At 41.0% G+C, this 12,283-nt stretch overlaps 1 protein-coding gene across 1 annotated transcript in view; it reads right to left on the reverse strand.

Moving 5' to 3' along the window:
• The window catches only part of LOC112682726, a 50,189-nt gene extending 37,920 nt beyond the window's left edge, over positions 1-12,269 (reverse strand). Inside the window, exon 1 of the mRNA XM_025553416.1 lies at positions 11,249-12,269. Coding sequence (XP_025409201.1) covers positions 11,249-11,483 — 235 coding nt within the window. The 5' untranslated portion in view covers positions 11,484-12,269. The remainder of the gene's footprint in view (positions 1-11,248) is intronic.
• Between the last annotated feature and the right edge of the window lie 14 nt (positions 12,270-12,283).

The raw sequence follows: 12,283 nt of genomic DNA on the forward strand, positions 1-12,283 counted from the left end.
TAACATGTTTTTATTTAAAACACTAATTAGTATTTTTCAAATAAATTTATAATGAAACAGTTATTAACTTTATATTACTAAAATAAAAATCTAATTAGATTTATAATTAAGAACAATAAACCCTCCACAAAAGCCCATATAATTTGTTAATGTTATTAATTGTTTTTTTATAAATATTAATTAAAAATTGTGGTTTTGCACTATACATAGTTTACATTTAACACCATTTATATTATGAATAAATAGAAATATACATTTTTTTTAAATAAAATTATTCCAAATATTAAAGAGAGAAGAATATTTATATCTTATAATTTACACATTAGAATTTGTTTAATAAGAAAAAAACATATGAGAAACAATCAAATTAAATACAGTTTGTTTGGCTACAGTACATGGCTTGGTGTTAGTATTATAAAACATCCAAATATATCCTTTTATGAAAACCTATAATTAAGATACATTTTAACCTATTATTTAATTTATAAAATATTTAATTTATACATATTTATTTTTTACAAAATGCTAACACCGAAATTATTTTTCAAGAGAATTTTAAATTAAAAATATAAAACGCCTTTTGAATGTTAATATTCACAATATAAATTAAAAATCAACAATTTTAATAATATAAAAATGTACTTCCCTAAATATTAAGACATATATTTCAAATATACACTTATAAACGTATAAATAAAAATAAAATTAATTATTGCTTACTGTTATAATTTTTCGCTTATAAATAATCTAATGGTACTACAACTGTTAAAATACGCTAAGAAATTATTATAGTTTATCTGAGTTAAAATATACTACCACGTTTTTAATGATCATTAGTTTGTCAAAGATTTACGGACGATTTCTAAATATATGTCTAAATATTTGTGGAGTTTACAGATAATTTTTGAATCGGGATAAATTGTTCTTCCATTGCGTCAGAAACATGCAAGAATTTATTTTATGAAATAATCGTCATTATCGTGTTACGTAGTATCTCAGTTATACATTTATAGACATTATTTACATGTATATCGTATTTCCGTATGATTTTTTTTTTTTTTAATTATTTTTGATCCCTCGCCAAACATCAAACGAGAATGTATTCCAATTTCCCGCGTTCCATTTTCTGCTAAACTACACAGTTAATATTTTACTCTTTATTTTAATCGCAATTCTTACTTAAAGTAAAAAAATCTCACGAACGACACACCGAGTTTCACGTGAAACCCATTTTCGCATCTCGAATAACAATATGTTCTATTTCTCATTCATTATAATCATTATTATAGAAAAAAAGTAATATGTTTCCCAACATTCCTGCAGCTAGCGAATTCGAACACTGTTACAACAAATGTGTCTACCGTTACCAAACTCATCATTTGTCTTTGTTACATTGTCAACGAAAAATTCCGCGTACACATATAATATGTTGTTAGATAATTGTACTTCTTCGTTACCAAATGCGGTCAAACTCTACTAATGATTTACAGCGATTTTCACGACCGATCCGTGCTACGTGTACCAATTTATATACGGCACACCGAAACTATACGCTGTGTTTGACACGTGAATTAAAAACAATTTCGAATAAAAGGCACATCGACGCTGTTAACTCGTTCATTTTCCCTACCCAATGCCCACGTATTTATCCGTCCATCCATCTATCTATTGTTTAAAACAATATACCCTGACACAAAATGCGAGTATGAAGTATTTTCAATTTGCCCATTAGCAGTAGTACAGCAACGGCAGGTGGTGTCTACCGTCTTTACCACTGACTCGTTACCACCGCCGCCACCGTTACCTCTCGTGGGAGAATCTACCTCCACCGTCGTCCGGTTACTATGCTTAGTTTCAACGTTGGATGCACTCGACCGAAAATCCTGCCGGGCCTGCGCTTAAATAGGTAGCGCGCTATATACCGGAAAAACGTATCTCGGAACAAACATCGTCCGATGTAATATACTACATGCATTCGTAAGAACACGTATTATAAATTTATATATATATATACGTATATACGATAACAGACGCATTGGACAGACAGAGTATTGCGTGTTTAAAGGAAAAGCTACGCCGTAACGGTCACGATATACAGTGTTTAAGTGTGCATTTTTATGTATTCATGGCACACAACGAAGTTATAACAGTGAAACCGTGGCTTTTTGATTAAGGTGCCGGGGTAGTGGTTGAAACAAACCCGGCCATGGTGATCAGAAGGAAAAGTCGTTTCACAACTATACACATAATACTTGATTGATTTCAAAGCGTTTGGGGGTATATTTTAAAATTTAATGTATATATTTATTCATTTTTTTTTCGTTTTTCAGAAAATCCCCCATCTCTTCCTTCACTAATTCCCGCGCCTTTAATCTCGTATATTATTATATAGACGCATTTGTCACCCCTGTAATATACGGTTTCGTGCATACATCCGTGTAACGCATTATAAATATAATATGTGAATTTATATATATATATATACATACATACACGTACGCACGCATAAAGACCTGCGGCTTTAACGTTGCGCACAGGAATCACGGGCTGATAAACCTCACAGTGGTGAAAGCCCTTCTACTCTTAAATCTCGAAGTTTCAACGCATATAGCTTTTAAGCACTGCTGCCGTCTAAACCGCTGAGAAAATACTCTGCGAGTGTACAACCGTATATCATAATTTTCAGAGAACACGCACGCACTTGTGTACACCGAAAGAATAAAAACCATCCGTTTCTGCTGCAACGGTTACACGGTTCAGTTGCCAATTCAATTCGCCCGCAACACGCGCGCGCGTCATACGTTCTTGTACAGATATCCGTCGTAATAATGCGCATTGATTTACAACACTGCGGTATAAATTTGGTAAAAGTCGTTTTTAAATACTATTTCCGATAACAGTACTATAAGTGTTATGGAATCAGAAACGACAAGACCAGCCCGTATCAGCATAGAGATCTAAACGATTATACACACGGTAGTAAAAACGATACGCAGTACCATACCGTGTAATAGTCATAAATATATATATATATATATATATATATTGTCGTGGTATCCTTTGGTCGGAGCTCGGTGGCTCTTCGAATAATGTTCGCAACGTCGGTCCCGTTCTTTCTGCCGACTCGCGGGCGGAATTGTAACATTGCCACCGTAACACCGTACAACATGCTCTATTCACTATCTCCGCACCGACCGCGTCGGTGCGCCCTCCGTTTCAGTTATTACGTATTTATTATGCTACTGTTTTTCAGTTATTGCACACAATTCAAAACGAACCGGGCTCATTATTATTTTTCCCTCTTCCAAGTATACTTATAAAGTGTATTCTATTTTTACTGTCCCCCTTCTTATGTCACAATATAACTGCTCTCCTCTCGGTTTGTATACATATGTATACATATATATATATATATGCATTTTGAATGATTATCCCTCGTTTTCAACTCGGTCCAACGTACGCGTGCCTTATTATTATTTAAATAATAATTACTATAATAGAGCAGTGGCACTCGATGTGATGAGGAGAACCGCCGTCGCTGCACTTCGCGCATTATTATAAATTTTAATTGCCCGGTTGGCCTGTTGGAACGAACTGCTACTGCCAATGAGCAACTATAATACTGCTACCCCTGTTTAACCAGCCTATGTACACTCCAACGAGTAGAGGTAGAAACCGTAATAGTACCTCTTCGCCTCCCTACCGCTGGTATACGAATTAACGCAGAATTTTTATAAAGCACGTGTCAGCGGTTTCATTGTATTGTTCATTTTAGCCATTTTTATCCCGGACAAAAAAACTTTAACGAGATATAATTAATGTCTAAACGCGTGCGCGCGGCAGCAACGATGACGTTTGACGTCAATTAATTATTGACGTATAAAGCGTTTCCTCGATTACGCGTCGATTTGGTTTCTCTTTTATAACAATTAACAGCTACAATTTTTGCCGTGCTTTTTTCCTCTTTTTTTTTTTGTTCTTTATTTTTTCGTGTACGGTTTGAAGAAGTAGACCAAGCGTTTGCCGTTACCTCCGTAAAATAAACATATCTATATCATATACACTCGCCGCGGTTACCGTCTCGGTTAATCGGTCCTCTCTAACAGTAGCCATCGTCGTTTTTTTTTTTATTAGTCCGATTTACCCGTTATACCAATGTCGACAACAACAATAAACGGTGTTTCGGCAATAGCGATATACACTACAATATTGATTGTGTTATACGTGTATACACCACGAGTTTAAGTGAATTCGATATGGTCGATATAAATATATATATATATATATATATATACTATATGCGTGGACTACATAGTACGTATGAACTATTTATCGGTTGTTTAAATTTAAGAAGTATTTCTATGTTTCGATTTTCGTTTTCCCGTTGATCTAATGTAGTCCAAAAAGCCACTCATGTGCACGTAAATCTGCCCCGCGCCTTTGGTATTTTTTTTCTTCCGGATTATTGTACATAATTTTGTCGTAAACGTTAACGGTTCGTTTTCGCGAAAACAGCTAAATCATGGTCGTATTATACATAGGTGTTTCGTATGTTTTGGATAATGTTTCTCCGAAATATTTGTGTTTATTATTTATTATTATTATTATTATTTTTTTTTTCATTGAACACGCGCGTGTATCACGAGTAATCGTGTAATAAACAGTGTGTAACGTAGTGGATTATAATATAATATAGAAAAAAAAAAAGGAAATTATATATACGTACGTATATTGTATCCGAACGGCAAGCGACTACGCCGGAAACAACACTACGGTGTCAAAATTAAAAAGAAAAACACCTGTTTTTTTTGTATTCTCCGACGGGTAACATCCCACGTAACTGCACCATTAAACGCGTCTTCCCGTCGGTCGCGTCTTGTGTCATCGTCACGCGTCGTTCGTCAGAGCGCACCTAGCGCATCAAGCACCGCGCGCCAAGGACGAGGTTCACACGGCGATTATTATGTACGCGATCGACTTACAATCAGCGTACCGTATCCGATGGTTTTTTTTTTCTTCGTTGTTATTATTCCGTACGCCTTGGCGTGTGTACATGTCAACCGCCAGCCGGTGCATAATACCATCATCATCTACCGCCGTGGTAGTATTAATAATAATAATAATAATAGTTATAATAACAAAAAAAATAATTGGAATAATAATAATCGACTGCGAGACGTATACGTCATACTATATGTATTCGACACACAAATATGCATCGACATATGTGGTAAATTATGTGACACGATTGCGTCGACCACTTTGAAGTGTGTGATACCGGGTTTTCATTGCGTATTTTCCTAAGCATCGTCAGGTTGCAAGTTTTGTACAGAAATCGGACAACGTGTAAAAGTGATGAAGATAACTATGATTTCGATCGAGATTTAAAATAAAAAAAAATATAACAGTCCGAATGCTGAAGCAGAGCAAAACCGTAGGTAAGTGGATACTGATAACAGTGTACGACCGCCGCCTAACCTGACCGCGTCTTACTATGCGGATTAAACAGATTGATCCGCTGCTGCAAAAATATACTTCCAAAACACGAAATGTACATGATACGACGACGACCAACAAAACTCTGTCCGGCTGTTCCGGTACTCCCAGATATGTGGTGTAAAGCAGATGTCTAGAAGCTTTGAACGGAAAAATGTAAAAGTAGGAAACGGAGATTGTTTATTTCTTTCCGAGATATTAAGAATCTTGGAAGTAGGTTCAAAACTACATTAATTATTATTTTATCTTCTCCATCATTTTCACGACGTAACGCATTTTTCATGCCACGTGTCCATTAATTCGTGTCTGTTACTCGACATTATACGGTTGAAATCAACGTTCAAGTGCGCGATTCGTCGCGATAACCTTGCGTGGTGAGCGCCCGCGCACGGTCGAAAACTAGTTAAAATCGGGGTACACCGCTAACTTAAGTGCACGATTGGTTTATTTTTTTATTTTTAAACCACTCGGTTACACGACGTAAAAATGATTATCATTATTATTAGAGTTTCGCGTTTTCGGTGGCCGTTCACCCGCTCGAACCCACCCGTTGTGCCCGCGCGAACGGTTGCCGCGACATCGTGCGCCGCGTCTATTACCGCGCGATGACGACGTGCGCACCGCAATACATTTGTACCGCGACGACGGGGATAATAAATATTGTTACAAATCGCGTACACATGCAGCCCAAGCAGCATTACTATTGCTATTATTATTATTATTATTATTATTATTATTATTATTATTATTATTATCATTACTATTGTCATGCGCATCGCCGTACGGTAAACGCGAACGCGTAATGTATTTGGACCGTCGTCGCGCGCCCGTTCTGCTGCTGCTGGTGGTACACACGAACGCGCCGCGGCGTTATTGTTGTTGTTTTTCTTTTCCGGTACTCGCTCGCACCCGCAACACGCTCGCACGTTAAGTACATTACGGTCGGGCCGGTGTAATATTTTACCACGACAAGTGCACAATGGCGGAGCGCGTATAATACGTTCGCGCCCGGGACGGCGGCGGTTGTGCAACAACAAACGCGCGCGGTGATTGAGAGTTTTTCACACGCGCGCTCGCAAGCTCTCCAATCTCTCTTACCTGCGACGCTCTCCTCCTACCCTTAAAAACAACACCGATCGCCCGGCGCCGCGTTCCCATCGTCTCGTCCCGTTATTATCACTATTACTATTATTATCGTTAGCGCGCACGCACACGCCCGCTAAAGGCGCTTACGCCTTTGGGAACCAAACCAACCCACACACACCCTCCCGGCCCATCTCGTACGTTTGTGGCCGCGCGCGGTAGAAACGCATCGCCGTGCGTGTTGTACCGTAAACCGGGCGACCGTCGTGCCCGAGACGCTTGCAATAATGTATGCGTTTCTCACGACGTGCACGCGTGCGTGTACGCCACTGAGGCGGGACGGAAGCACGACGCAGGGCCGTAGCAATGTGAAGGGGGCAGGCGAGAGGTACTTACGCCCCGAGCGCGATTCCTGCGAGGGCGCGAAAAAGGAAGATTTTCTGCACGTTAAGAACTGCAACATTTTGTTTACTAAATATTCAACGTCCTTCGCATACATTCGTCAAAAATAATATCAAATAATTGCGGTAATAATTTTCTAATAAAAATACACGAAGACGCATCTCGTAGTTTCGTCCCTGGGCGCAAATATTTGGTTGCTGCGACACCTGACATGACGCGCATTGCCTACGTATACAAGCCGCTATGCCGCAAACCGAGGAGGTAAGATCACGGACGTTGCCCGCCCAACGTTAAACGCCGCTGTTGCTCCGTATTCGGTATTATTTTCTACCGAGCCGAATCGATGTCCTCCTCGCCGTCGAATTCGATACACAACTCCGCTAATATTATATTATTCCTATTCCGTTTCACCATAATTCATACACACCGGTCCGCGTACCCACGCAAACTACATGTACACACTGCTATTCTCACCGAAACTTGGTACGGTTTATCCTCGAATATCATAATGCGCGCCGTTGTTTAATTTACGAAACAGAGTTTCCGAGTTCCACGGGACACAGGTGACCCTCTCTCAATACAATTCTAGGAAATATATTTGTGTACGTGCGTATGTGTGTGTGTGAGTGTATGCGTATGACATTCGAGGAGAGTTAAGAGAGTTCGGTTAAAGTGATAATGGTAACGTCATGAGAGAACGAAGCACTTCACGACCCACCTCCGAGCGTAGAACCCTATAGCAGCATGTGTAAGAAAGTTTTGTACAGACCTTTTGTTACCCCCGTCCCTCGACCACCCTCAAAATCGAACTCCGGTTTTCGTACACGGCTGATGGTACGCGACTTGTACACGATATTATGGTACATTATATTTTGTTCGGGTCGTAACACATCGAAGCTCGGGTCACGTTTTACATAATGGCTCCCTCAGAAAAGTCATGTGATTTAAATGTGAGTGTATGTGCCAGGGTGTAATCCTCTCTCGCTCGGGCTCTATATTAATATTTAAAATGTCGTGCGCCCTCCGGAGAAATATTCGATTTCTTAGTTTTCGTAAAATGCAGCGCATGTCCCCCGTAGTTGGTCTTAGCCCGGATTAAGGACACCCTGGACCCGAGGGAATTTCTCTAGTCCTTTCGAACCGTGGACACTGACAATATTACTAGTACGGGATTTGGAACGGAAGAAAAAACCTACCCACGCGGAACTTGCCAACCCCACACCGGCTCCCTTATAATCCCGACTAGGTCTTGAAACGGTGGAACAAATTTCCGTAAACACGATAAGCTGACTGTACATATTGTTTAATTCCTACCACGTTTGGGCATCCGTGTTAACCCAGGTACGTACTCTTGATGATAATACGATTTATAATTATAAAGACAACCTTCGTGGAAAATGTCTACGCATATTCGAAACGCAATATCAATTTGACGACCATTTTTTTCGGAAAATCGAATCATAATCAACGTGTATCCTAAATGATTAGAAAACGCCGGTGGTCTTCTTCAACGAAACACAAAATAACACATAACGGTTTCAACGGCCCAACCGAGAACCGTAGTGTTCATCGATAATTAGACGGTGCGAATGAATTACCGAACATAATTAATTTGTTTTTCATAAATATAATCATCAATTATTCATGCGATCGAGTGAACAATCGCGTGTGCTACGAGAGCGATAAAAGAAACGAACGAATGATGTTTAATTAAAATTAATTTTGTTACTGGATTGGGCGTTGTACAACGGCAAAATCAAGAAAACGCTTTGTTATTCTCAGTGCTACACTCTCGTTCTTCGCAAAACACTGCTCTTCGAGGAGATCGTTTCTAGAATATTACACTCGGCGCGATAATGTCTTAACGGGAATGACGAACGCGACACGATAATGGTGGTGATGATTATGGTGATAATACAACTAATGTTCGTAAAACGTTGTACCGCGGCGAACGGCCACGGCGTCGGCGTAACGAGAGCGACCTGAACGGCGACGACAATAGCGAGCGGACGAATCCATATTTAGAAACACGCGTTGACCATAAAAAAAAAAATAAAAAAAAAAAAAAACACTGCACGTCACGCGAAGAGAGGCGGATTCGCCGACGGAGACGCTCTTGACGCCGCTGCCGCCGGGACGATATTTATAAAACGCGCGTTACACATATTATTATTATCATTACACGCGCCGTACGCTTGTAACGGACGGCGGCGGCCACGGGGCCTGTTCTCTCGGTCCGAATTGTTCGAGTCGCTTTTCTATATTTAAAACGCGTTTACGCGTCGAACGCTGTACGGCGCGACACAGCAGTGCGTAGTACGCGCGTTTAATAATAAACAGATCGGCGAAGGCGGCGGCGGCGGCGGCGGCGGCGGCGGCGACAACGAATTTTATTATCCGCAAGACGCAGCGCGTTGCGGGTCGTCTGCGAGATCGCCGTCGCCCTCGACCAACTAAATCGTGCGCGTGCGTACGCTACATTTAAATGTACTACAACCGTACACCGACACGCGCGCACATCAGTGTGCGTATATACAAGATCGTGGGCGTTCTATTAAAAGGCACCGAGTGATTTTCCCTCTGAATCCGACGGTGTCGGGAGGATGCGATCACCACCGTCACCATCACAAGCGGCGTACTCGCCTGTTTATACTTTATAATTGATAACCGCGCGTTATGCTTGAGGGGTTTTTTTTTTTTTTTTACGCGAATTTCCGATCGACTGCTGAACCGATCGTACCAATGCGCCATTTCAAAGGCATTCGTTATGTATTGAACAACTTCTGATGGTAAAGGTCTGAAAAAAGTCTTTGACTCGGGGCAGTGCCTTTTAATGGAACGCTCACTGCGTGTGATGTGTAGTGCACCACCGACTGTACCTACTCCACACGATACGCCTCCGCGAGTTTCCCGTTACATATAAAATCTAGACACGAGAGTCTATTTTTACGCGTCAAATTCTGCGAACCGCAAAGACGTACAGAGTTTAACGCGCCGTGATTGCAGAGTTTATTTCTTTTATTTTTATTCCCCTCGTAAGACGCCGTTCGCGAATAATTCGTGAGTCTATACATTTATATATATATATAAGTATAATGTTAATAAGCTACCGATTACCTATAACTATACATAACACCACGGGTGCGTAAATTGTTGCGGCGGCGGAATAGTGGTAGTAGTAGTGAGGGAGCGTTTTACACCCACAGTCGCATAATCAATGTGAGGGGTAGGAGAAGTGCGTAACGTCCGGGAACCCTGATTTTTTCTCTCGAAACTCTCGTTTTCCTCCCTTACTTATCGAATCTAAGCTCGGGAAAATTCGAAATTAATGTCCCATCTAATTTTATTGGAACGTCATAAAATATCCCATCCGGAAATCCACTCTTATTACTCTTATTAGCATATGTACATATATAAACGTATAAGTACACTTTTATGTCGCGTGTATAGATCGTTACGATTTCTTCGACAAGCGGCCCACGAGTGTCTTTTCCCCCAAAGAATAATAGTCGCATGGCATGTAAATAAATTTACCGCTGTATACCTACATTGCTTAACACGCATTATTGCTAGAGAAATAAACAATACGGTCCTAGACCACGTGTGATCTTTCAGGTATCGTCTACTCAGTTACTAAACCTTTGTCATTTCACTTTCGTACAACAAGCCATCGCATAATCCCTGCTGACAACGCATAATAATATCGGCGGCCCGTACACAACGCAATACAACGATATAATACATCTCATGTCTCAGAGATTCATCCGATCTCGATGCGTGCACCTATCGTGTTACGACAACACGATACTGTCGTCCGCCGTCGTCCTCGTATATTATACAAACGCACACAAAATCATATAGATCTCATAATATACGTATCGCGTCGACTACGGTATACGATCTCTAACCACTAAAATGTATTATAAAAAAATATACTCATATACATTATAATATATAAATACGCGTGTGAGTGTCATTCGTAAAAGTCAGATTTAATATTATTAAAAAAAATTATTTCCGTTTTGCATAGCCGTGTCCATCGCGGTCAACAAATACAACCAGACGCAACGGTACGTCGTCGTGTATTCACATAACAACAATTCCGCAGTGGCATTGGCTAAGACAAACCTAAATCTATTTAACGCTTACTCATAGTTTTTTTATTTTTCTAAACTATTAATTAAAATGTTGCTTAATGTCATATGTATATTATGATTACGGTATTATTATTTCTCAAAAAACATCGATAACAGCTACAAAAACGTACCTTTGAACGTCGAGTTTGATAACACGGCAGCCGTGCCGGATATCAAGAAGAAAATGAACATTGTGATGATCATCCATCTGGCCGAAGCTGCCACATTTGCCGAGGTAGCTGAATGCGGATGTCTACGTCGCCGACACTTAATTGTTTTGGTGCATCCGTGTCCACCACCCGTGTCTTCTTCGTCACCACCAACGCTATCACCGTTATCGCCAAAATAATTCAATTTCCAAACCATGTTTAATAACGAGCGGCCTTCAAATGCATCATTGCCAAAGCATAGAACGGAGCGTCAGAGCCGACGATGGTTTTGTGACGACAGCAACTTTTGCCTGGCTTCCGGGGCCTTTAAAAGAGTAACTTCTTCGTTGCTCAATGACAGCCAACGCGTTTACGAACATTTTCTTTACTCGTCGTTCGCCCTCCGTCGTCGGCTTTCGAGAACTTAGCCGACCGGCACTGTGACGCTGCGGTAGCGATCGCACGCGTCGGCGGATTCTACAATTTGTATCCGCGACGACAGTTGAATGTGTAACGGCCGATAGTGTTTCGAGATTTGAAAAGGGGAGCGTATTTTTTAAGTACGCGATTAAGGGTCGTCGCGTGTATAATCGCGTCGATATATTATGATTGGGAATTTAATAAAACGACCCTCGCGTAGGGCCGAAGCGGAAGGGTCGGAACATAGCGCAGTATGTATGTGTGTGTGTGTGTGTGTGTGTGTGCGTGTGCGTGTGAAAGAGATGGTGAGAGAGTATGACAGGGAGAGTAAAAATGTCTAGTTCGTGGTATCGTCGCGCGACGGACGACGGCCGGTAAGGGAGATGCACTCGCGAGCGATAGAAACGCCGCCTACGGGTCTACGCAACGGCAGGAGCGATGTGGTATAGCACGCGCAAACGTTTCGGCGGTGTTCCGTACGGGAGCAGAGAACGCGCGTGGTGTACCGCGACGACGGCGGCGGTGCAGGGGAAACAGATCGAACGTGTTCACATGAACGTCGCTCACCGGGACGCCGTGACCGACTGACTGTTCGCT

This window comes from Sipha flava, unplaced genomic scaffold, assembly GCF_003268045.1.
Source record: "Sipha flava isolate LNK unplaced genomic scaffold, YSA_version1 103_pilon_pilon, whole genome shotgun sequence".
In the NCBI taxonomy this organism is placed as follows: Eukaryota; Metazoa; Arthropoda; class Insecta; order Hemiptera; family Aphididae; genus Sipha; species Sipha flava.